The sequence below is a fragment of the Cervus canadensis genome, chromosome 17 (assembly GCF_019320065.1).
Source record: "Cervus canadensis isolate Bull #8, Minnesota chromosome 17, ASM1932006v1, whole genome shotgun sequence".
Lineage (NCBI taxonomy): Eukaryota > Metazoa > Chordata > Mammalia > Artiodactyla > Cervidae > Cervus > Cervus canadensis.
The window spans coordinates 3,241,707-3,268,094 of record NC_057402.1 but is presented as its reverse complement, the minus strand read 5'-3'; the positions used below and the strand labels follow the sequence as shown (position 1 = coordinate 3,268,094).

Sequence of the window (26,388 nt, the reverse complement as noted above, 5' to 3'; positions counted from 1 at the left end):
AAATGAGCTCACGGTTCAGGTTCCTTAAAAAGAGGGAGAAAGAGTTTGTTTATACGATCCTTTTCATTTTCCCCTAAACTGTCCTGCTCTGCTGTGGAGTAGGCAGTTCTGCTCTGCTCACTCCCAGCCCTTTTTCTAGAGGAGGTCATAGGTTACCTCACAGATGATAGCTTCCTCACAGATGGTTACCTTTGCTTTAGATTGTAGTAGTTGTGAAATAGATAAGGCACTTTCCCTTAATAAAGACTCAGAGCCGTGTTTGCAGTTTACCTTGTAAACACTGAGGACAGTGGTCCTTAGCCCTTGGGCATCTTGGGCCCCTTTGAGAAAGTAGCAGAACCTGGTTATTCTACTTCGAACCACATGTCTGTGTGTAGGCAGACTGTTCACTTTGTTTCAGAGGTTCTGAACTCTGGGTTAAAAACCTCTGAAGTTAAGTTAAATTTTAAAGTTTATTTAACAAAGAAATAAAGGAGAAAGCTGACTAGATGGGAAGGAAAACTGAGAATATATGCCCATAAGTGGGCTAAATGGATGGATGCCTGAAATCAGGGCCGTGGTAGTTCCAGTCTCTTTGTCTCTGATCACTCCTGAAGTCCTGTGCTTAATTCAGGAAGTTGCATCAGATAACACACACACACGAGATTTATAGTGTGGCTGATTCCCATGCAGTGAGTGTATGCCTGGTGATCCTGAGAGCAGGGAGAATGCACCTGCTGTTTCCTCAGTCTGGTTTCTTACTTAAATGGGATCCTGATATTTAAAGGTACATGTTTTTCCCTACAACAGGGATCCTAAATTCAGGCTTAGTTCGTCTAACTGATCCTCTGCAGTTGTCTGCTCCATGACAGGGGGAGATTGACCGTCCGGGGCTCACTGAGTCATTCTACCTGGCACTTTACCTAGGAATTTAGCAGGGTAATTTTAATCTATATTTGATTTTGGTCCTGCTCACAGACTTCAAAACCCACCTGTGTCGTTTCATGCAGAACACCACATATTTGGAAGGACAGGGGGAAACCAAAGGGAATTCTAAAAAGAATGACCAGGACAGTGCGCAGATGTTCACAATGATTGAGGAAACCAGACGTGGGGTAAAACTAAGGCTCTGTGCACTGTCGGGACATTTTAAGAGGCCTTCTGAAGTCCAGATTGGGGAAATCTGCCTTAAACTGGAATAAGTGCTTGCAGAGATATTATAAGAGTATATAAACCGGAGCGGGGCGGGGGGGAATTGAACTAGTTGATTTATGAGATTTATTCAGTAACCTGTACTCATAAATCATCAGTTTGATAAGCTACCCTGTACCAGGTGCTAGAAGAGCATGAAAGAATATAACCCAGTGCTTGCATTCTCTGTGGGGTGGATTTTCATAAATTACTACATGCAGTGTGAGTGCTCTGCACTCGCTAATGAGTCTCGGGGATTGCCAAGGACAGAGCAGCCAACTTGGCCCCACAGGCGCAGGGGCCAGGAAAGGCTGCAAAGAGGAGCCAAGGTTTGAATTAGTAAGACAGCGGGCAGAGGAGGGCGGGAAACACTCTAGGCAGGGGAGGCAGTAGAATTTGAGAGAGCCCAACATGGTCAAGGGGGCTTTGGCATCAGATCGTGACTCAGCTGCTCTGGCATGGAGCCTCAGAGGGTGGTTCCCACTTCCCTGAGCCATGTGCCTCTGGTCACTAATGCAGAGCAGATTCTGTGCCACCCAGGTTTGCAGCTTGGGAGAATTGGGGATCCTGTGTAAAGCATCTGGACGTGATGTTTGATCATTTGTGCCTTGAAGTCACTTTGATTGCTCTTTGATATGGGCCTGAGAGTTTCTCCTCTCCAGCGCTTGTCAGAAGGTTCGTCCACGGTCTTTCTCTTTCTTATGGGCCTTTCTTTCTGGGAATTGAGGCAGTTCTCAGGAAAGGAAAGAAACTGGCTGCTGTCCCACCCTGGTTTTAGCATTATGGTTTCATTGACTTTAAAGATTGGTTTAAATTTTACATATTTTTAAACAGATACTTAACAAATGGATGAGTAAAAATAAATTATCCCCTCACATTTGTGTGTTTTCTTCATAGAGCTCCTAGAAAGAAATTTCCAGTGAGTAAAGAAACAAAATCATCCTTCGTTAAACATCTCCTCTGAGGCTGATGCTGTGCTGGGCTGTTTACTTAACCACGTTATCCCACTTAATCCACGACCGGTCCTGCTAGCCAGTGTCATTCTTGCTGTTCCCACTTCACAACTGAGAGGCTGAGGCTCATGACAGTTGAGTACCCCACAGGATGATGTTAGAGAGTGTGGGCTCCAGGGTCAAACTGCCTGAGTCTGTGTCCCGTCTCACTGCCTACTAACTGTGTTGGGCAAGTGTGTTAGCCTCTCAGTTTATTCGTCTACACAACAGAGCCAGCAGATCTGTCCCATAGGGTTACTGTAGGCATCCGTGAATTGATATGTATCAGTGTTACCTAAGGTGCTTACAAGGGCTTCCCTTGTGGCTCAGCTGGTAAAGAATCCACCTGCAATGCGGGATACCTGGGTTCGATCCCTGGGTTGGGAAGATCCCCTGGAGAAGGGAAAGGCTACCCACTGCAGTATTCTGGCCTGAAGAATTCCATGGACTGTATAGTCTATGGGGTTGCAAAGAGTCGGACAAGACTGAGCGACTTTCAACTTCACTTCTCACTAGAAGAACACGAGATACAGGACTTCAGTTCTGGAAGTTAGCTGCTCTGGCATAGCCTTGTTGTCACTGACATCCTCCTTGTTCAAGGTGTATCAGCAGGTTACAGATGGGGCTGGGGCTCAGCCGATATCTGGAGTCCTAACATGTAACACTTGCAGTGGGCTTGTTCCTTGCTTTACAGTCTGTAAAATGCCACCATGTTGCTTTTTTCTCATTTCTTCTCATAACAGCCCTTGAGGTAAGTGATAGACATTTCTGAGGGTTTTGCTTTATAGATGAGAAAGCTGACAGAAAAGGAGAGTAACCAACCCAAGGTGGGGCTGATCCTGGCCAGCTTCAGCCCCAAGGCGACTTTTGCCCCACCTTTTCCAAGGTTAGCAATAAATAATGACTTAATAGGAGGTACAAGGACACCTTCTTCAAAGGTTTGCAGTTAATTAAGGCAACCTGTGGAATGAACAGGCTGTATGTGGTTCTTGCCTCACTTGCAAACCAGAAGGGATAAGGCCATGCCTCCTCCCAGGCTCCCCTTCTCCTGAGAACAGAACAGCTGGCCAGCAAAGGAAGCTGTTTGTTCTGTAATACATCGGTTATGACTGCAAAGGCCTAGGAATTCATCCCCTAGAGCAATTAAGATAAAGAGTAATTGCAGTTTATCAAGTGTTTCTAGCCATGGTGGACTTAGGTTTACTAAAGCACTTTGGTATCTGCTCCCTGAGCAAACACAAGTCCTTCCTATGTCCTGGGCACTAAGTGAGGCACACGGACACGTCAGCACATGCTCACTTATCCTTGGTTGTGAAAGTGAAGTTGCTCAGTCGTGATAAACTCTTTGTGACCCCGTGGACTGTAGCCTGCTAGGCTCCTCGGTCCATGGAATTTTTTCAGGCAAGAGTACTGGAGTGGATTGCCATTTCCTTCTCCAGAGGATCTTCCCAACCCAGGGATTGAACCCAGGTCTCCTGCATTGCAGGCAGACGCTTTACCGTAGTCTGAGCCACCTGGGAAGTCCTTGGTTGGGAGGGGTCTGTCTTTGCCCTCTCTAAGCCTATAAATCACAGCAGTTCTTTTCAACCCCGCCATTAACATTTGTTCTTCCTCTTTTCTATTTCCTGGCTCCATATTTCTGTTTATATTTTTATTAATGTTATATTATCTATGCCCTTTATCACAACTCATCTCCAACCTTTTTGGAAAGAAGAACCAGATAATGGTAAAGGAAAAACAGCTGCCATGGTTGGTTCATCTCTTTCTGTCCCTCTTCTCTGCCCACAGCCTTGTCTGGACCACCGAGCAAATCTGCCAGCACCCCAACCAGCTGTGAACGTTGTCCCAGACGAGGCAGACATGCCCAACAGCGAGCAGGGCTGTGGGTCCCCCCTGGAGCTGTTCCACAGGATCGCTGCTCAGGGGGAGCTCGTAAGGGGCCTCAAAGCCAGAAACGCAGCCAAGGTAGGTCATTTTTCCAGTCCTCCACACACGTGTCCCAGCCAGTCTGTAGGACAATGTCACCTGTTTCTGTTCCCTCATCACCTGAGGGATTTTGGCTCTCGTATTAAATGTATTTTCTCCTTACTCGGCATCGATGCCTGTGGTCTGAAGGGAAGCTGCTGGGAAGCACAGCCGCTATCCACCCTTCCTCTCCACATGTCCTGCTCCCAGAAGCAACCACTTTCAATTCTGTTAGCCAATTCTTTTGATATGCAATGCCCACATCTCTCAGAATCACACATCATTTTGCTCCTTATGGATGTTCAGGTTTGAGGCTTCCACTGTGGAAGACAAGGAATTAGCCCTCTCGTAAGCACTTCCCACCCCCCGGTCCCATGTAAACACCGATGACAGCTAACCCCTCTGAGAACAGCACCAGTGCTTCTCCTTTCCTGCCCGACTTTTGTTTTTTCCAGGGTTGATAAGTTGTTTTTATTGCTCCTTGCTTGGTTTTTCTTTGTTTTGGCCATGCCTTGCTCCCCGTGAGATCTCAGTTCCTCCACCAGGGACTGAACCCAGACCATGGCAGTGAAAATTCTAACCATTAGGCCATCTGGGACCTTCCCTGCTTAGCTGTTCTGTATACTGATGCTCATGGACCTCCAGGCACTCCCCCAGTTGGGTGAACCCCATCTCGAGACACATCAGGCCACCGATCAAGTCCATCCTCTCAAGCACTCTCTCCCAGGATGCCCTGCCCACTTCTGTCCCGCTGGTGATCCGCCTCCCACACAGCCCATCTAAGGACCCACCCTCCCTGTCCGTGCAAGCCTTCCACTCTCTCTTTGGGGTCCCTGTTCCTGACCCTGTGTCTCACTCCTCCTTAGTTTATTTTGGCAGAGCAAATCCTCCAGAGGTTTCTGCAAAAATTAGTGCTAAGGAAGTGTTTTTTGAGCTCTTGGCTGGTCTGCAAGCATTGTACTTCATATTTGGCTGATAGCTAGGCTCGGTTGAGCATTCTCAGGAGGATGTGACTTCCCTCAGAATTCTGAAGCCGTTGCTGCATCCTCCCAGCTCCCAGGGCTGCTGTGGAGAAGCCGGTGCCTCTCCTTTGTCCCCTCTCCTGGGTGTTCAGGACCTCTCCAGTTCTGAAATGCCCTGTGTTGGGTGCTCAGGACTCCTTTCAAACTAGAAATACATGCCCTTTAATTCTCAGAAATTTATCCTATTTTGTCAATTTATTCTGGGTTGGTTTTTTATTTTTCTGTTTGTTTGTGTATTTTCTTTTTAGTTCAAAGACTGTGTCCTCTGAATTTCTTAGTTTTTGACTCATTTTTCTTTTATTTTTATTTTTTTCTTCTTTTAGGTATGTTTCCTCAACTTCTAACCTGCTATTGTTTTTCACTCATTCTGTCATTTTCAATTTCCAAGAGCTCACTTGTTCTCCAAATGTTCCTTTCCTCGTGGCTGTCTAGTCTTATTTCACAGGTGCACTGGTCTTCTGTCTCTGAGCTCTTGGTGACAGTTTTCCCGATGTTCTCTACCCGCTTTATACACCCGGTTTCCTGCAGCTTAGCTTTTTGTTCCTTCTGCCCCATCGTCAGGTGTTGGGTGACGCAGCTGTGCACTCACACTTTGGAGGGTGCACTCAGAGCCGGGAGGAGCTTAGGGTATAGCCTTCCCTTCCCTGGACAGCACCCACAGCACTCCTTTGCCTCGGAAGGTTTCCAGTGCCAGGTCTTTAGAGCTCCTCTTTGAGGCCAGTAGAGTCCCCAGAGAGGGCTCCTCTGGCTCGCTGTCCAGAACGTCCCGGTGTGGCCGCCCACGTTGTGAGCTGAGTAGGGCTGAGGAGCTGGCCACGTGGTCCTTCACTGAAGCCCCTGTTAGCCGTGTGCCGCCCCGACCTCTCTCCCTCACTGTGCAGAGCACTTCCGGCGTGGACACTTGACTCTCCTTGTCAAGACACTAAACCTCTGGATGGGGCAGGAGGCATGTGCCGGCTGTGGGTGGGGCTAGGTAGAGAGAGCAGCTAGGTAGCTGCTTCTTAGACTTTCAGCTAGTGCTCCTGATCTTAGAGCCCACTCTTACCCTCACTTGTGTTAGTATCTAGGGCCACTGGTGCCCGAGCCTCTTGGGGATCCCTAGCAATACAAGTCCAGTCGCTGCCCTGACTCCCCCGTAGTCTTAGCATTTGTTGTTCTCCTGTGTTCACTCAGACTCCAGTCACGCCTCTGCTCTCCAGCTTCTAAAGCTTGCTGCTGTCATCCTCTTCCCGTTTCCTTGGTCCTTGTGGGTTATGCCTTTTTTAAACATCTCTCTGTAGTTGCTATGTTGGGTTTCAGAAGCATAACCCAGTCAGTCTACATCTATAACCAGCCCTTCCTTTCACTCCGGGTCACCCAGCTTCTTCAGCTTCACAGCTTCCTCATCCATCACTTCCAACCCCTGTTGTTGTCTTTTTAAAAATCTCTTTCTAGGTTCTCACCAGATGGGGTCAACCATTTCATACTCGTTTCAGTAGTTTACTTTGACTTTTGGGACCCTAAATAACCCATTACTTCTTAAAAGAAAGAAATAGTGATGTCCAAAAAAGGAGTTGATTATTCACAGAAAGAGGTTTTACACAGCAGATAGGGCTCAATAGATAAGGCTGAATTATTTTGTTTTGTTTTTTAATCTATAAACCTACAATAAATAAAGAACTCATGTTGATCATTTACTCTATAAACCCATTTACTCTATAAACCCATTTACTCTATAAACCTATTATAAACAGTGATATTTTTGTTATTTAACATTAAATTTGAATAACATTAATGAATGCTTTTAGTTAGTAGTTCTTAGTGACCCCAGTCGCGTTCCACATTTTAGCAAACAAACAATACTTGATGCAGTTTAGAGTTAAGTCTTCTGAGCATAGTCTTTGACTAATGCTAAGTCAGATGGCACTCAACAAGAGACAGCAGAGGTTACTTGATGAAACTAGAGTTAAGTGAAGTAAATTTGTATCAATGTATTATACTAGAAGTACCTGATGTTTTACAAATTCACTTTAGGCGAAATAGTGAGCCACTCGGGGACGGCTGGTCCAGTGAAGGTGCCTTGGGCTCTTCCTCCGCGGTCTTTGCACCGTCCAGGTCATGGCCTTCAGTGTTCTTTCTGCTCCGTGTACCAAGAGAAGAACGTCCATGGCTTTCAGAAGTAGTAGCTCAGTAGAGGTTCTCCTGGAGGACAGGTTGGAATCTGGGGGCTCTGACGGGAAGACAGTTTGAGCAGGATTCGAGAGATGACACTGGATCATGGGGCTGAAGATAGGGAACAGAGCCCTTTTTCTTTTCCTTTCAGTTTAAATAAACTTTTAAAATTGGAATACACCATTCATTCAGAGAAATGCGGAGATCACAAACAGACAGCTCACTGAATTTTCACAAGATGACCAAACCTGTGTAACCAGCATTCCAATGGAGACACAGCCCAGAAACCATCTTGGGCCCTTCTGCTCCTCACCTCTTTCCTCCTGAGAGAGGCCTCTTCCTCCCTCTCCTTCCACGGAGAATTCCTGTGCAGGAACTGTATATAATCACCCACAGTGTATATAGAGTCTTACATGTCTGGCTTTTTTCAGAACATCAACTTTTAAAATCTGTTTCAACGTCCAGATCCGTGTTAGATTGAGAACAGGAAAACAGACAAGGGAGCCTGCTTGTCTCTTCAGTCCCATTCCAGATGACAGACAGTCCTTGAGTTGGGACTCTGGTTAGATGTTCAACTCTCAAAGAGCCACCCAGTTGGAAGCTGGTTAGGCCAGATAGAGTATGAACTGTCACACCGCTGGGAACTAAAGGGTGGTGACAGCAGGGTACTTCTTCCTCAGATAATAGATCACAGAGAAATAGATCGTGCTCTCAAAGCCTGTATTCTGCTGCAAGCACTCAGCCTAGGAACGCCGAATGAGGGGAGGAGAACACGCCTGCCTGCCTAAGGTGGGCCAGCACCCAGCCTCTAGCATGAGCTGTATCGGTGGGGCTACTGATTGCACACTCTGACTCATTTAAATGACAAATTCCAGATGGGTTCAGAGTTTGAAACACAAACCTGCATCTGAAATCACCCCACAGTAACAGCCCTCTGTGGCCCAGACGTACCTGATGGAGGGGCTCTCTTGAGTGCAGTCTGGGACTGCATTATTCCTCCACTGGGAAGCCCAGCTTATAGCATGTTATGTATAAAGTCTAAATGGAAGTGTTTGTATTTCCCTTGGCAAGCAAGTTGGACAGTGTATTTTCTTTGTTTGCGATCAAATCCAGCAAGGCCAATTATGGGAGTAGAGCTTTAGGGCATAGCGTGACTAATCTGCTTAATTAGGTTTGCTCTTTTAAATGCCAGGCTTCCAGGGGTAGCTAGTGTGGGCTCCTGCAAGAGGAAATCTTCAGTAGGTTTCCAGCGTACCCACAGATACACTTTATGTTTGTTTTTGTTTTTCTTCTTATGCTCACTTTAAAACACTAAATATGCAAACGCTTTGGACAGCTGGATAAGACTCCAAAATGCTGTAGTATAACTGCTTCCCAGTGAATCCCCCCTTATGTTCTGAAAGTCTGTATTTTTTCCTTGCTCTTATCTGTTTTCACAATGCCTATTTGAGTTGCTGTTACTATCCGGTTGCATTGTTGTTGAAGTTTCCGTAAATATTCATCTCAACCTGTGTGGATTGTAAAAACAAGTTCCAGTGCAGAACTCACCGTAATTGATTAATGGAGCTTGTCACACATGTTCACTGGCGTCAGTAAAGTTTAGGTAATATTTGCCACATTAACTCTGTCACAAACAGATGGTACAAATTGTGTCGCTACACACAGCCTGTAGTGTTTGTGGTGGGAACCCACGACACTTGACCCCCAGATAAAAATAAAATACGTTCAGGCCCACGACTTGCTGTTTGTGCATGGGCAAGCTCCTTCACATCTCTGAGTCTCAGACTCTTCCACCGGAAAAGGCCAGTGACAACACTGCTGTCCTCTTAGGATTATTGTAAGAGTAAATGAAATAACGTGTGTGAGAGCATTTAGCACACCACCTGCCACCCAGTAGCAGTAACGTTCAGCAAATGCTAGTGGTTGTTAATATTTTCCACCTTCACCCTTAATGCCTTTGTACAGGATGAAATTGACTCGGCAGTGAAGATGTTGTTATCCCTAAAAACGAGCTACAAAGCTGCCACAGGGGAGGATTACAACGTGGACTGTCCTCCGGGGGACCCAGCACCCGAGAGTGGTGAGGGCCTGGCTGCCACTGATGCAGATGAGGACTTTGTGGACCCCTGGACAGTGCAGACAAGCAGTGCCAAAGGCATTGACTACGACAAGCTCATTGGTACGTTTATGGGAAAAAGCCTCAACTTTTAGAAGTGATGTTATTGATGTTTTCTAATTTGAATTAATCATAAATCCAGTCAAACTTCAATGCCAAGGGAAGAAAGACCCTTAAATCTTTTGGTGGTCCATTATATTCCCAGAGGTTTATTTTTAATTAACGTGACGATATAAAATATGTTTTGAAATAATAATCTATACTAGACAGCTTAGTGGGCTTCCCTGGTGGCTCAGACGGTAAAGAATCCACCTGCCAACGCAGGAGACCTGGGTTCAATCCCTGGATGGGAAAGATCCTCTGGAGAAGGGAATGGCTACCCACTCCAGCATTCTTGCCTGGAGAACCCCACGGACAGAGGAGCCTTGTGGGCTACAGTCCATGGGGTCACAAAGAGCCGGACACGACCGAGCGACCAAGCATAGCACAAACAGCTTGGTGTTCACTTTTTCCTCTTCCTGAGCAATTCAAAGCTTAGGGAAGGTCCGTCACACCGAGTATTTTCGCAGTGGTTTAAATTGTCTTTCACTGAGTGGGTACAATTCAGGCATGGATTGCATAAGAAGGAAGCCTTCTCACAGGTGGCATGTCCTCACTGCCCAGCTCTGCCCTGGAGGGCTTCCTGCTCTGGAGGATCCTTGCTCTGAGATCATTGGTGGCTGTCGAAGAAGAAACAGAACTAAAGTGCTCTCATCTGAGTCTAAGCCATTTTCCATGATTTATGTTTAGACCATCAGGGAGAGAAAACTAGCTGGAAGACAGACATTAATTTGGTTATAGACTCTCTAAAATGATGGTTGTAAACATATATAAATTATACTGCAATAAGTAATAAGCAGCTGTGTGTAGGAGGCAGGTGGGGGGAGGGGGGCGGGTTATCTAGAGTTCCTCACTAGGCTGCATTCTGGATCTGTTTCCCATCAGAATCCAGTCCCAGACCAGAGAGTCTTTAGCCCTGCATTTATTTTCTTTTCTGCTGGCCATGACCTCTGCTCTGGACTGATGGAAGGGACTAGAGCCAGCAGCCCCAAGAGGCCTGGGTCTACTGAGAAGGCGCGTGATCGTGATCCCTGTCATCTCTGCAGCATCCCCAAGCCTCCCACCACCTAAGTTCCGCCTCTCTTCTTTTCTTCCAGTTCGATTCGGAAGCAGTAAAATTGACAAGGAGCTGGTAAACCGAATAGAAAGAGTCACGGGCCAGAGACCACACCGCTTCCTGCGCAGGGGAATCTTCTTCTCACACAGGTCAGGGGCTTCTCACTGCAGGACCTCCCCCCCGCCCCCTGCCGTCCTCTTCTCTTAGAGAAGGAAGCAGTCAGGATGCTGGGCCCTCAAACCGCAAGTCCCGCCTCCTGTCCTTCAGTGACTGGCTGTGGGATCACACCTGTCCCTTCACCTCTGGCCCTTAGTTTATTCATTTGTAAACTGCCCGTCTCACAAGGTGGAGGTCAAGTACTCACCAGATGAGATTCATGCCAGATTGTGTGCTATAAACCATAGCATGTCACAAAACAAAAGAGATTAATGTGTCCAGGTTCAGCATTTCCCGTGAGATAAGCAGGAGGCTTCCTGAAGTTACATATGCCTTCCTCCTATTGTACTGGCCTGCTCATAAATCATGTCCAGAGAGAAACTAGAAGAGGGAACAGGGCACAAAGTATCCCTACCTGAGACCATAAATTCCACGCAGATAACATCAGAGAGTGGGCAGGTTCGGAGCCAGCTCCTGCCTCTCCCACCCCACACACCGCCTCTGGTTGGGTTCAAGAGATCTTGGAGCGTATAGTCCAAGGCAGGGTTGTTCTGTTCTGCCTACCCCAGGGTTACAGAGAGCACACACAGAACTCGGCCCTCTGCCGAACATTTGATTTTATTTTTTTAATTGGAGGATAATTGGGTTACAATGTTTTATTGGTTTTGGTGGTGCTAGTGCTAAAGAACCTGCCTGCCAGTGCCGGAGATATAAGAGACACGAGTTCGATTTCTGGGTCGGGAAGATCCCCTGGAGGAGGAAATGGCACCCCACACCAGTATTCTTATCTGGGGAATCCTATGGATGGAGCCAGGCAGGCTACAGTCCGTGGGGTCACAAAGAGTTGGACTCGACTAAAGCGACTTAGCACGCCATACGACATTGTGAATCAGCCACAAGTACATGTGTCCCCTGCCTCCTGAACGTCCCTCCCGTCCCACCCTCTAGGTCATCATAGAGCACCAGGTTGAGCTCCCTGTGTTACATAGCACGCCCAGCACTTTAAATTCTGCCCGGAGAGAAGAGGCCCCTACTCAGCCCTCTTTCTGGGCAGAATGCACTCACAGCCTTTCCCTTAGCTGAGATGTAGCTCACACGGCGCACGGCTCGCCTTTACTAGGACCCGGTGCGGCGATGCGCTCGCAGATTTCCCGTACCTGAGATGTAGCTCACACGGCGCACGGCTCGCCTTTACTAGGACCCGGTGCGGCGATGCGCTCGCAGATTTCCCGTACCTGAGATGTAGTTCACACGGCGCACGGCTCGCCGTCACAGAGGACCTGGTGCGGCGGGGCTTTGGGTCTGCTCACAGGGTTGTGCAGCCATCACAACTGTCTGGCTCCTTACATTTTCATCACCCCAAAAAGTAGCCCTCTACTCAGTAGCAGTCACCCCGCATCCCCCCACCACCCCACCCTCAGCCGCACCATGGCTGCCAGTAATCATCTTTCCATGTCTCTGCATTTGCCTGGGATACAGCATGTGTCACACTTCATTCCTTTTTATGCCTGAGAACTATTGGATGGATGCACCCCCGTTTGACAGCTGGTGGGCATTTGGGGGGTTTTCCCTTTGGGGTTAGCACTAGTACTGCTCCAAGTGTCTGTGTACAGGGTCTCATTTCTATTGAGAGTATACCTGGGAGTGGGGTTGCTGGGTCCTAAGGTAACCATTTAACATTTTTTTGGAATTGCCAAAGTGTTTTTCACAGTAACTGCATCATCTTGCATTCCCACCAGCAAGGTGCAAACAAGGATTCCAGTTTCTCCACATCCTTGCTAATGTTTGTTGTTTTTTTCCAGTTTGTGTTTTTCTGTGACCATGCTAGTAATCGTGAGGGGGTATTTCATTATGGTTTTGATTTGTATTTTATCATGACTAATGATCTTGAGCATCTTTTCATGTGCTTACTGGCTGTTTTTATATATTCTTTAGAGAAATGTCTGTTCTGATCCTTTGCCAACTTTTTAATTGGGTTATTTATCTTTTTATTGGATTATAATAGTTCTTTATATGCTCTGGATAATAGTTTCTTATCAATACTTGATTTGCAAATATCAGCTCTTTATTTACAGTGTCCTTAGAATATTTTAATTTTGATGAACTCCTGTTTGGTTTGGTTTCGGTTGCTTGGTGTCATATCTGTGAAACCGTTGCCTAATTCAAGGTCATGAACATATCCAGCTGTGTTTTCCTCTAAGAGTGGTATTATTTTAGCTCTTACACTGGGGTCTCTGATCCATGTTTAGTTAATTTTTGTATGTGTATGAGGGAGGATACAGCTTCCGTCTTTTGCATGTGAATATCCAGTTGTCCCAGCCCCACTTTTTGGAAATTGTTGTTGAATTTTCTTGACACCCTAGTTGAAAATCAATTGACCATATATTTAAGGATTTTTTAAATATATCTTAAATATTTCTTAAATATATATACTTAAATATACTATATTTAAATTTATTAAATATAGTCTTGATGACTGTGGCTTTGTAGTGAGTTTTGACACTGGAAAATGTGAGTCCTCCAGCTTTGTTCTTCTCAAGATTATTTTGCCCGTTGTAGGTCCCTTGCATTCCAGGTGGATTTTAGAATCAGCTTGCTAATTTCTGTACAAAGAGGGCAGCCAGGGTGTTGACAGAGATTGCGCTGCGTGTGTAGGTCAGTCTGGAGAGAAATGCATCCTAGGATGGCGTCTAAGATGGAATACTAAGCTTCCGGTCTGCACACAGAGAACGTCTTTCCCCTCGTCACTTTGGTTTCTTCATACAGTGTTTTATAGTTTTCAGTGGACAAGCCTTGCACTTCATTTGTTAGGTTTATTCCTTAGGTTTTGTTCTTTCCGGTGCTCTTGAACATTTTCTGAATTTCCTTTCTGGACGTTTCACTGCTGTTTCTGAGGGGGAAGTGTGCCCCTGCGTGTCTCCTCTAGCTCAGCCTCACTGCAGCTCTGCTTCACTGCTGACACCAGAGAGGTAGCGTTTTCACACATCAGGGGGTTCGTTTTCACCCATCGGGGTTCTGCAGCATAAGCTGGGTCTCTCACAGTTTAAATCTATTCTGACACTGTCAACCTGGAGATAGTGTCCAGTCCAGTCCCACGGGTTCAGGGCTCAGTCCCATACGACTGCCCCCCCAACCCCCTACTTCAGACACAAATCAGAGTCAAGGTTCTCACCTATGCCTTAAATCCCACAACTGATCTGGAATTAATTTGCTCAAGCATCTCATATAAGTCAGGAAAACATTTTACTCACTAGATGGCCAGTTTATTATAAAGGGTGTAAGTCTGGAGGAGCCAGATTGGAGGAGGCATGTGGGGGAGCTCAGAGCTCCCTGCCCCCTCCCTGGGCACCGTGCCCCCTGTGTCTCCATGTGCTCACCAACCCGGAAACTCTCTGACACTATCCTTTGGGTTTTTGTAGAGCCTTCATTACACAGATTATTTATATCACTGGCCATTGGTGGTTAAACTCAATATCCAGCCCCTCTTCCCTCCCCAGAAAGAGGGGCAGGGGTTGGGAGCTGAAAGTTCCAACCCTGTAATCAGAGCTGGTTCCCCGGCAACCAGCCCCCTTCCTTAGGGTATCCAGGGACTTTCCTAAAGTCACCTAAATGACATAAACTTTGATGTAGTTGAAAGGGGAACTTTTTATGTGAATAACACTCTATCATTCTTATCGCTTAGGAAATTCCCACAATGGTTTAAGGAACTCTGTGCCTGATATGGGCTAGAACAAAGACCAAATATATGTTGTTTCTTTCTTTTTTTTTTTTTTTTTTATGTTTCTGATTATTAACCACAATATTGCACTACTGTATAGAAATACAACTGATTTTTGTTTCATTCCACATCCTGCAACTTTGCTGAGTTCATTTATTCTTATTTAAAAAAATTCAAAAATATAAATTTGAAGATTTAACTATATAAGGGACATTGGTCTGTAGTTTTCTTTTGATGTCTTTACTTTGGGTATCAAAATAATACTGGCTTCATAGAATGCATTGAGAGGTATTCCCTCTTTGATTTTTTTGGAAGTTTGTGAAGGACTGTTGTTAATTCTCTTGAAAATTTGATAGAATCCTCTAGTGAAGCCATCTGACTTTAGGCTTTTCTCTTTGAGACTTTTTTTTATTACTAGTTTAATTTCTTTGCTTGCTCTGGATCTGTTCAGATTTTCTGTTTCTTCTTGAGTCAGTTTTAGTAGTTTGTTTCTCTAAGAATTTTGTCTGGTTCTTCAAAGTCATCTCACACACTGGCATGCAGTTCATATTATTCACTTACAGTCCTTTTTATTCTTGTAAGTTGTTCGTTGTTCAGTCACTAAGTCCACTCTTTGTGACTCCACGGACTGCAGCACACCATGCTCCCCTGTCCTTCACCATGTCCCTGAATTTGCTCAGACTCACGTCCATTAAGTCAATGATTCCATCCAACCATCTCATCCTCTGCCACCCCCTTCTCCTCCTGCCCTCAATCTTTCCCAGCATCAGGGTCTTTTCCAATGAGCTGGCACTTCTCATCAGGTGGCCAAAGTATGGGAGCTTCAGCATCAGTCCTTCCAATGAATGTTCAGAGTTGATTTCTTTTAAGATTGACTGGTTTGATCTCCTAGCTGTCCAAAGGACTCTCAAGAGTCTTCTCCAGCACCACGGTTAGAAAGTATCAATTTTTCCACACTCAGCCTTCTTTATAGTCCATCTCTCACATCTGTACATGACTACTGGGAAAACCACAGCTTTGACTATAGCTGCAGACCTTTGTCAGCAAAGTGATGTCTCTGCTTTTTAATACACTATCTAGGTTTGTCATATTTTTTCCTCCAAGAAGCATCTTTTAATTTCACGGCTGCCGTCACTGTCCTCAGTTATTTTGGAGCCCAAGAAAACAAAATCTGTCACTGTTTCCATTTTTTTCTCCGTCTGTTTGCCATGAAGTGATGGAACCAGATGCCATGATCTTCGTTTTTTGAATGTTGAGTTTTAAGCCAGCTTTTTTACTCTCCTCCTTAGGGACTTGATGAGATCCACTGTGCACTGTCGGGCAGCAGCACCAGCAGGTGACTAGACTCCCTCGGAGCCGAGGGGTCCCTGCTGGGATCCGCCTTCACAAACCTGAGCTCCACGAGGGCACCTAGCCAGTGCCCTGCCCTCGGGACAGCACCTCGAGTGCTCAGAGGCTTCCTGCAAAAGCATCCACAGCAGCTCGAGTGATAGCCACACTCTTTTTTTCTTCCGTAAGCCGATAAAAGTTTGATTTGTTAGAACCCGAAAAGGACTCTCTTTCTTCCAAACTCAACCATTTTCGTTCTTTCCTTATTTCAGAAGCACTGTGTCACCATTCCTTGGGGGAAAATCAAAGCTAAGTACAAAAAAAATCCAGAATAGCCCTAATCCTGTCAGCCCACAGATAAGCGCTGCTAACCCCTGGTCAGGAGTAGAAGGAGAAGTCACTTTCAGAATACTCTTGTCTGGGTTCTCCTACCCAGGCCTCTGGGAAAGGGAGCCAGTCCTCTTTTATTTGGCACACTTTAACGATACAGACTCCCAAACACCACCCTGGACCCGCTGGATCAGAGGCTGGGAAGGTGGGGTGCGGGCAGGTGTGATGTAGAGATGGCCAGTCAGGTGACTGTGATGCCCTCCAGGCGGGAGGCCCCTTCGTGTGCACTGTGTGTGGGCCCCAGTCCTCAGGGAGGGCAGATGACTACACGGTAACTCCCCAGATGGAGACCTCTAGTCCCGGTGTGGCGGAGGGAACCCAAAGCAGATCTCCAGCTGGGGACATCCCCCACCGAGTCCGGACTGTGGGGAGCCCTGCGATTGCCCCCTCCTGAGCCAGCAGAGTTGGGGCTGCGTGGTTCTCAACAAGGACTGGGTCGTGTCGGCCTGGTGTCACTCCCAGGAAAGCATGTGAAGCAGACAGTACGTCAACATCAAAATTTGGAAAGATTCCAAAAGAGGTCCAGTGCTGCCCAGCCATATCCAGCCTTTAGACACGTTGTTCCCAACCTGCACGGCTTATGCTTTGACAACGGGCACAGGAGGAACCGTTCAGAAGCAGTTTCCTATCATCCTTACAGCAGGAACAGAAAGGGTAACAAGCTCTAGTGACTGGAGTGTCCTGTCTGGCTTTCATTCCCAGTTGTGCATTCACACCCTGACTCTTCTCTCAGAACGCCTCACCGTTTTCTTGTCCCCTGTGTCCTTTAGAGACATGCATCAGGTTCTGGATGCCTATGAAAACAAGAAGCCATTCTATCTGTACACGGGCAGGGGCCCCTCTTCCGAAGCCATGCACGTGGGTCACCTCATCCCGTTCATCTTCACCAAGTAAGTGTTGCAGCGCGGGACTGTGCTCACCCGTGTCAGTGAGTTTTGAAACATGGAGAGAACAAACCAGCAATATATCTGCCAATTATAGGCAATAAATGTATTATTAGTATTATTGTTTTTTTTTTAAAAAGGGAAAGAAATGTTAATCACAGACTCTGGGTAGAGCTGAAGAGGCAGTACCAGCTCACGTCTGCCTGATCAGCCAAGGTCTCGGGGAACTGGTGCCCTCGTGGCTTCTCCCCGCCCTGTCCCTGGGGTCACTTTGGCAGGATTGGGTGGTGGGGAGAGCACTGTGTGGAGTCAGCGGACCTGTGTCCTCCCGTCTCTGTGCGGGTGACCATGGAAGAGTTACCTCTCTGGGCCTTAGTTTCCACTTCTGCCAGAGTGCCCCCCTCCTCCCGTCCCTGTAAGACTTCAGAGCAGAGTGTGCAGAGCGGCCAGCTCGGAGCCGACATGCATCGCCCTCCAGGCTAATAAATGGTGGTAGCCTGCAATGTGGGAGACCTGGGTTTGATCCCTGGGTCGGGACGATCCCCTGGAGGAGGGCATGGCAACCACGCCAGTGTTCTTGCCTGGAGAATCCCATGGACAGGGGAGCTTGGCGGGCTGCAGTCCACGGGGTCACAGAGTCGGACGCGACTGAGCACACACACAGCACAGCCCTTGTTCACAGGGAGGTGCACACAGTACACACAGTCAGGCTCCGTGGGTTCCTGTTGACGGGGGCCGAGGTCACAGTGTGGTCAGCGGTGCGATTTCCTGGGCAGGGCAGTTTAGACATGTACTGTTAGCAAGAGCCACCGTTTCAGAGGCGCAACAGTGTTTCTCTGCAGAGAAATAAGGTGTGGGCCCCTCTTCCCCGTGTCTCCCAGGTGGCTGCAGGATGTGTTCAACGTGCCCTTGGTCATCCAAATGACCGATGACGAGAAGTACCTGTGGAAGGACCTGACCCTGGAGCAGGCCTATGGCTACGCCGTGGAGAATGCCAAGGACATCATTGCGTGTGGCTTTGACATCAAGAAGACGTTCATCTTCTCTGACCTTGACTACATGGGGTAAGGGGAGAACGCCCGGCCGCCTTTTAAATGAGCGAACGCAGGCTGTAGACAGGCCATCGCGGCCAGGGCTGCTTCAGAAACATCTGAAGCATCTTGAGGTCTGGAAGGTGTTTTCTTCCTTTATTGAACGTTATGGTCTGGTTTCCTGGTTTATTGACAGCTAAGACTTCCATCCTCAGCTTGTGGAGGGGGTAGCGATGGCCAGATGCAGGCCAGAGCAGCTCACAGAGACAAACCCTCCTTCCAGGGCCCATCAGGTCATACCCAGATACTCTGGCCGGCCGCAAGTTGCAAATACCCTGAGTGATGAGAAGGTTAATCTGCTTTTAACCCACCACTGGCTCTCTCTAGCCATGGTTTCCCCACATCCGCAGACTCAACCAGCCAAGCCAGTGCAGCACCGCAGTACTGAAAAGTAGCCCGCATGGGTGGACCCGTGTTGTTCCAGGGTCAGCAGTAATCTCCCACAACAAAGCACACCGTCCGTCCCAACAGATAAGCTTCCCTGGAGCCCTCAAACTTGAAGCCCCGCAGGTTCAGCCAGCGATCCTGGCAGAGCTGACACCCCTCGTGTGAGCCCCTGAGTCTGCATCGGCAGTGCTGCTGCCTCCTGTGCTGCTCAGCTTCGAGCTGACTTCCTTCCACGGGCAGGGGTATGTCTGCTCGCCTGCTGCGGGCGTCTCTGCCCACAGGGGGCGTCAGAGCACCTTCTTCCCCCGCCGACCCGGCCTGCATGTGGCCGGCAGGCCTGTGCTGTCTGCTGCTTTGCCCTCGGCCACCACCCTCCAGTTCTGGATTTGACTCTGACCTTCACAGGATGAGCCCAGGCTTCTACAAGAACGTGGTGAAGATCCAGAAGCACGTCACCTTCAACCAAGTGAAAGGCATTTTCGGCTTCACCGACAGCGACTGCATTGGTAAGCCGCCACTGCCCATAGCTCCCGCTGGCCCCTCAGAGAGGAGCCGCGCGCAGGAGGAGGGGGTGGGCGTGCCAGGAGCCTGCGCGCGGCCGCGCTGTCTCTGGGGTGGTAGCGTTTGCAGTTTGTCTCTTTAAAAAGATGGGTTTTCCCAGAATGTAAAGAGCTGCTGTGATGCATTTGGCCCTTTTTCTGGGCCCCGTGGAGTGTCCCCTCAGGTCACACTCTGTCCCTTTCCTGCCTCGTCCATTTTAAGGTTTAGAAGGAAAAGGAGGCTATGGATGACTTTGATCCTCCACCTGTTCCTGGGAACCCTGTTGGTGTGGAGGCCTTGGTGGGGCCTGGGTTGCAGGAGGGCTGCTCTGTGGCTGGAACTGGCCATCTTTGTCTCCCTGGACCTCACTCCCCACCTCCAGGAGGAGCCATCCTGCGCGCCTGCCTCGCTCTCCTGCCAGGCCCAGTGCCCAGCAGACAGGTCTCTGTGCACACACTGACCTCCCTTTCCCGTGTTTCTGCACCCCTTTCAGATGCAGTGACCATCTCTTCTTTAGACTCTCAGCCCCGTGAGCTAAGAGTCAATCCTGAGACTACTGGCTGGGTCTCCTGACCCCTCCGTTTATTTTAGGCGCCAGCCCCTGGCCCAGTAGCTGCCAGCATGGAGCTCCCAGGATGTACCTGTGGGCGCCTGTGCCAGGCATGCCCCACTGGGAGGGGGCACGTCCGGGGCCCGGCTGGGGGGCCTGTCGGAAGAGAAACGCCCCAGAGGCCCTGCTGGGAGGCTTTTCCCATGAGCAGGACCCTTTGATGCCTCCGTCAGATTCATTCCTGACACTTGAGGCATAAACCATGTGCTTTTGAAATGGATTTGGAGGGGGTGTTGTTTATACTTTTTTCTGCTTTGAAACGGTGTTTTAATCCTGGGAATCCAGGCAGCGAATGGGGAGATGTCTCTGGAACTGCCCTGAGCCAGTGCGGAGACGGGGCTGCGGCAAGTAGCCACACATTCTGTGCTGCCGAGACCCGGGTGTGAGTCCGGGCTCAGCCTTTCAGAGCTGCGCCCTAGCTCTAGGAACCCAGCGGTGATCCGGGCTGGTGTCCACGTGCATAAAATGGGGACGCGGCGACACTTCCTCTGTAGTCATGGGGCATGAATAGGATGCTCAGTGCTGTAAAGGATACACTGGTCCCAGCAGAGCCGCCGCGTGGACCCCCAAAGACAGGCAGGAGCCCAGGAATGAGCCAGCGGAGCCGCCACGTGGACCCCCAGAGACAGGCAGGAGCCCAGAAACCAGCGGTGTCTTTCTGCAGAGGGGAGAAGACAGCTGCCGGGAGCTAGCGTCACTGAGAGAGGACTCGAGGCTGGACCCACTCCAGGCCATCCCAGAAACGTCCCGGCCTGGCCTGCCTCCACTTGTCAAGGGTCACACCAAGGTCCATGCCCTTTGACCCCAGAATTCTGCTTCTGCAGATCTGAGCACATATAATAGCAGTGTTAACAGCAGCAGCATCCAAAATATTGAGAACAGTTTTATGTCCCAAAATGTCATAATTTATAATAACTAAAACTGAGGAAAAACCTGGACACCCAGTGGGTAGAGAATGGCTGAGGTACAAGATAGATCATGGGTAAGCATTACAAAGTGGAACCTGTGAAGAACAGACCGGAGGAGGATCTCACTGAAATGGAGGGAAAATGGATGAAAAAGACACAAACTAGGACTGCAGATTTTTCTTCCTTCCTTCCAGCAATCCTTCTCTGTAGGTTTCAGGGTTTTTTTAACGAGTGTTACTTTTCCAGTGGGGAGAAAAGCCCATTTTTGTTCATCCCTTCTACAGTTCCAGACAGGAACCAGTCTCGAGTATAAAAATGTTTTGTCCTCCCTCCCAGGGAAGATCAGTTTTCCTGCCATCCAGGCCGCTCCCTCCTTCAGCAACTCATTCCCTCAGATCTTCCGAGACCGGACGGACGTCCAGTGCCTCATCCCGTGTGCCATCGACCAGGTCAGGAGGCAGAGCCGGGGTTCCGTCAGCCTGGGGGTTAGCAGGGGTCTTCACCTGCTTCAGGGGTGGGAAAGAGAGTCTGACGGTGGTGCATGGCAGAGTTACTCAGGAGAGCTGGGTGTTAACAGGGGTCTTCACCCTCTTCAGGGGTTGGGAAGGAGGGTCTGATGGTGGTGCGGGGCAGAGTTACTCAGGAGGTGCCCACCGGCTGATGGCATCCCTCATCTCCCCTGCCCCTCCCTCTGCACAGGACCCGTACTTCAGGATGACCAGGGATGTGGCCCCCAGGATCGGCTACCCCAAGCCAGCCCTCTTGCACTCGACCTTCTTCCCTGCCCTGCAGGGGGCCCAGACCAAGATGAGTGCCAGCGACCCCAACTCCTCCATCTTCCTCACGGACACGGCCAAGCAGATCAAGACCAAGGTGAGCACGGCTCAGGCCTCGGGGAGACTCATGCACTACTGCTCCGCCCTTTGGCCACCACAGGCACCCTGAATTCCAGGGTCCGGGCAGCCTGCCCCGTTCCCAGATACAAAGTGAATGTGTTTGTGTCTTTACATGTAGGCAAAACTTTGGAATTTTTTTTTCACCTCTGATTTCCTCACCAGCATTGTTCAGAAAACAAAATCATGGCAATTTTCTTTAGTTACAGCTGAACAATAGAGAAAATTTAGTGTACTTCTAAGCACCAGTTGTATTCTAGGAGCTGGACCACGCGCTCTCTCTGTGTTTCGGTTTTTATTCTCACTGGTGTGTCCCTTTAAGATGAGAGCGATGAGGCCCAGCGAGGATGACCAGCTCGACCCAGTTTCCCCCAGAAACTGAAGGTGCCCTCCCAGCCCACGCACCATGTTACGCACCAGGGTGTAGGGGCTGGTTCTCTCCAGAACATTCCTGCTGAGACTCAGGATTGACAAGCGTCCTTCCACAGGCCAGTCGGGTCCTGGCCAGGACTGCTGCTCCCAACCCACGTGCAGCCGGAGCTCAGTAAATATTTTTCAAGTCACCAGAGAAGCGAGAAATGGGAATTCGTTTGAAATTCCTTACTTTTCAGGCCCGCACTTCTGGTGCTCGGCTCTGAGCTGCCAGTGTGTGTACAGGCCCCTCACTGTTGCACAAAGCTGTGGACATTTTAGCTGGAACTGTGTGTGTGTTCGCGGTCTGGAAGATTACAACAGGAGTGACCGAAACTGTATCTGGGGTGTGTGATGCAACCGTGAGTCGGTCCAGGCCCCTGCCCCTCCGGGAAAGTCCCACTTTCTGGTTGACAATGAGGAGCCCTTAGTATCAGAATAGGCCTCCAGGAAGTGGCCGCCGCCAGCTTTCCCAGCCTCAGTTGGAGGCTGGTGTAAACAGGGCTTTTTCTTTTTCTTTCACTTCTGGCTAAAAATTCCAGAGCCTGGAATCCAGAAGAAGGGGAAGGACACTCCTGTTCCCTCTTGCAGAGAAGTCATTTCATTTCATTCTCTGAGAAGTTCTTATAAAAGAAGTCCTTTATGGCTCTGGGACACTTTTCACTCAGGGACCAGCAGAGACCCAAGGGTCAGGAACCACCCTGGCTGCCAGGGTCACAAGCACCCTGGGAGACAGGACAGGGTCAGGCCAGGCCCTTGTTCCCAACCCCTAAGCCCCCCTTCAACTCCAGAAGCAGAATCTTCAGCCCAGAGAGGGGGCATCTGCTCCAGCCCCCTCCCAGGAAGTAAGAGTAGAGTGCTAGGAACACTGCGGCCTGACTGCGTGGTCACCTGCCACACGCTCACCTGTGTGAGCTCACGGAGTCCTCACACCCTCCTGGATGCCGCATCCATTGCCTGGGCGACGAGATAGGCCCACAGCGTCTGGCAGCTTCTCTGCGTTCACACAGCCAGGTCGCAGAGGGCCAGCTGTAACCCAGGTGGGCCTGCGGCCTGGAGTCAGGGCCCCGCCGCCCACCTGCCCTTGGTAAGGGACCGTGGTCGTCAGTATCACTGTCCAGTGGGAGCCGCTCTACAGAACGGCAGCCTAGCGGCAAGGCTTACGTGAGCTTACATACACAAGCGGCTACCATCTGCAGAGTGCAGCCCAGATTTGGGATTTCAGTTCCGACCTGGATCGCTGAGCAGCTGCTGAGTAGCAGGGGCCTCGTCAGAGCTTCCAGTGTTTCTCAAAGCCACTCAGCACCCCCACCAGAAAGGCCTTGCCCACCAGCCTCTGCCCCCACATTCTCCTAGGCGATCCGGTTAGGAATCTGCCTGGAGTCCTTCTGGGAGGCTTACCAGACGTCTCCTTGAGACCACTGGCTCTACGCACTCCTCCCTGCGAGAAAATGTGTTTGTACATGGAAGGTTTCTCAGACACTCACTAAAAGGACATTGAAGGGACTTTGTCTCTACTTTTGGGGTTTTCTTCTCTCCGCTCTTGACTCTGACTTCTCTAAGGTTATCTTCAATCCTACAAGCCACTTTGTTAGTTTCTGAACCTGTCTGTCTTCAGCCTCTGGACGTGCCTGTTTGAGGTGGGCGCTGCCCACAGGCCTGCTCGGGCTCTGCCTCCCCGGGGCCTGTCCCCAGGGAGGGGCGGGGGCAGCAGCCTCGCCGGGTCAGGCACTCTGCCCCCTGCACTGTGCCGTCAGGGGCCCTGCTCTTTCCACTCAGGATGGCTGTGCCTGTCCTCTGGGTGAGCCTGCGGACAGGTGAGGACGCTTGCCCAAGCTTCTGCACAGGCCGTGGCGTGGCTTTCCCGATTCTGTTCTGTCTCTGGGAGTCGGGGGAGGGGTCAGAGCTCACCCGCCGTGTGGAGCCCCCTTCTCTGCAGTGAGCTCCGCGGGAAGGGGCGGCGTGCAGGCTCCCCTCACCACACAGGCGGCCGCCTGGCGAGCATCCGTGTGCCCCTCCTGGTGCAGGTCAACAAGCACGCCTTCTCCGGAGGCAGGGACACCGTTGAGGAGCACCGGCAATTTGGGGGCAACTGTGATGTGGACGTGTCCTTCATGTACCTGACCTTCTTCCTGGAGGATGACGACAAGCTGGAGCAGATCAGGAAGGTAAAGCGGGGCTGTGCCCGTGCCGGCCCCGGAAGGCTTGGTGGCCAACGTTCCCGGGGCCTGGGTCCATGGGGCCGGTGCTCAGCTGAGATGAGATCACAGCTGAGTAGGTTGGTCGTGTTCATGACCACGTGCCTGGAAACCTCGTGAACGGATGGTTCCCAAAAGAGAAAATACAAACTAGTAGTAGCCACACTGTAAGGTTTAATCCTACTAGTCATCAGAGAAGTAGAAGTTAAAACGAGACCCCATTGGTGCTGACACAGCCCACGTACCCAATCCTCGGGTTTGTGTTGTATTTACAGTGACTCAGTGAGCCCTAGAGCCCGAGGAGCATTCATAGCCTCTGCCTCAGGATTTCCAGTCCTTGGCATCTTTTCCAAGAAACTAACCCTGAATAAGAAAGAGCTTTGTATGCAAATGTGTTGAAATGGTAACAGCAAAAAGTTCAGAACAGACTGTACAGCAGAGGAAGCCTTAACTAAGAATCGTCAGGAGGGATTCTTAGGCAGGTGTGAGGCTTTGATCATGTAAGAGGATCGGCCAGTGCTAGTGGCAGATGGACCCCAAATTGGCCATGCAGCGAGATCCATGAAGTCTAAATACACTGCAGAGAAAAAAATCTGACAGAAAACCTGCCAGGATGTTAGCAGTGGGCTCAGCCTCTGGGCCCTGAATCTGCAGGGGATTTTTTCCTTTCCTCGCCGCTTTTTGTCAGCTTTGGGTACTTTGTTGAGTTTGTTCAACAAGTGCGTGTTACTGTCACAATCAGAACATGAAAACAGATTCAGCAAAGATTTTAGAGACGCCAGTAAGGTTGAAGGGCGCAGTCATGGGTTCGGGTCTTGGAGTCCCCTGACCTGGCGGGCAGGTGGGGTGGCCAGCCCTGTTGTCCCCATCATGTGTCAGCTGAGTCACAGCTGCCCGCAGACCCCAGAGGCGTTTTCAGAAAAGGGTGGCTTAAGGCCCTGTGTTTCTGTGTGGCCAGCATGCCAGGCTCCGCGTGGGTGGTGTTGAGGGAGGGAGGCGCCCGGCGTGCGCACCGTCTCACGTGGCCTGTCTCCCCCCGCCCAGGACTACACGAGCGGGGCCATGCTCACCGGCGAGCTCAAGCAGGAGCTCATCGAAGTCCTGCAGCCCTTGATCGCCGAGCACCAGGCCCGGCGCAAGGAGGTCACCGATGAGATCGTGAAAGAGTTCATGACCCCCCGGAAGCTGTTCTACGACTTTCAGTAACGCCCCCTTCTCTGTGCTCCCTCGGAGATGTGATTCACCCGCAATCCCAGCTCAGTCGAATCAGCACTCCCCCTAGGCTCTATCAAATGGTAATTACGGGCCTGGGTCTGTAAATTCTGTTTGTCTCAACGCTGTTTCTTCCCCTGAATGTCATTCCATCCCCTGTGGGTAATTGGGTGCCGGGTAATATCGTGTGGTCACACAGACAAGTCCAGCTGGAGTTCTCCCACAAAGCAGCGCCTTGGGCTGGATGTCCACCGAGCAGCCTGTTCTGGTCCACAGGACAGCGCCCTGTTGGAAAGCATCCTGCGTCCAAACCCATGCTTCCACTTGTTCTATAAAGGAATATACAGTCTATGTATACATACCTGGAATCAATGTGGTGTTGCCATCAAACTTTTTTTTAAGTGCTTTGAAACGTTAACATGTAGAAGCTTAATGGGCACAAGAGGCATTTCAGCTCATGCCCCCTTCCCACCTTAGTACTGAAAAGGAAGTGCTGGCCAAAGGCTTTGCTAAACTTAATTCTGAGATCTCACAGCTTAAAAGCTACCTTTAACGTTTCTGAGTATTGGCCAGAGTGGGCCAATTTTTACTAAATTGAGTCTTTGTGGGTGAAACTTCCCAGTTTACTTACTAAACTCCAGGCCACGCATGTACTGTGCTCAAGAAGTGACACTCCTTTCCCTGAGCAAACTAACACTCTGTCCACCGAGTAATCCTAGACACTCCATCCTGAGAACCAATGACTGCTCCATTCTGACCGAGCCGGATGCTGAGGCCAGTCTGTTGCTTTGCAGATCCTTTTGTTTTGACACCTGACTGGCGTGGAGGTCTGTCTGCACAGAGCACGCCCTGCCTGTGTCCCCAGACGGGCGGACGTAGCTAGATAGCGCCCAGCAGCCCTCAAGGCCTTGGCCATGTGTCCGTGGGAGGCCTGCTTGATCAAGCACCCTCTGTAGTTTTGGAAAAGTGAAGACCTATCTTAGGGAAAGCTCTTGGTCCAAGTATCTGTCCTTTCTGGAGGCACAGGGTCCATTCCTGGGCGCCCTACTCTGGTCTCTCATGACAATAAACTTCCTCTGGTCCCACCCA

The 26,388-nt window shown here is 49.7% G+C and overlaps 1 protein-coding gene across 2 annotated transcripts in view; it reads left to right on the top strand.

Annotated features, from left to right (window-relative positions):
• The window catches only part of WARS1 (tryptophanyl-tRNA synthetase 1), a 28,674-nt gene extending 2,286 nt beyond the window's left edge, over window positions 1-26,388 (top strand). For both annotated transcript variants that reach the window (XM_043489474.1, XM_043489473.1), the window contains exons 2-11: window positions 3,951-4,127; window positions 9,266-9,479; window positions 10,613-10,721; window positions 16,936-17,055; window positions 17,931-18,113; window positions 18,933-19,033; window positions 20,922-21,034; window positions 21,285-21,458; window positions 23,917-24,057; window positions 25,132-26,388. In XM_043489474.1, the coding sequence (XP_043345409.1) occupies window positions 4,023-4,127; window positions 9,266-9,479; window positions 10,613-10,721; window positions 16,936-17,055; window positions 17,931-18,113; window positions 18,933-19,033; window positions 20,922-21,034; window positions 21,285-21,458; window positions 23,917-24,057; window positions 25,132-25,293 (1,422 nt within the window). In that variant the 5' untranslated portion in view covers window positions 3,951-4,022 and the 3' untranslated portion in view covers window positions 25,294-26,388. The remainder of the gene's footprint in view (window positions 1-3,950; window positions 4,128-9,265; window positions 9,480-10,612; window positions 10,722-16,935; window positions 17,056-17,930; window positions 18,114-18,932; window positions 19,034-20,921; window positions 21,035-21,284; window positions 21,459-23,916; window positions 24,058-25,131) is intronic.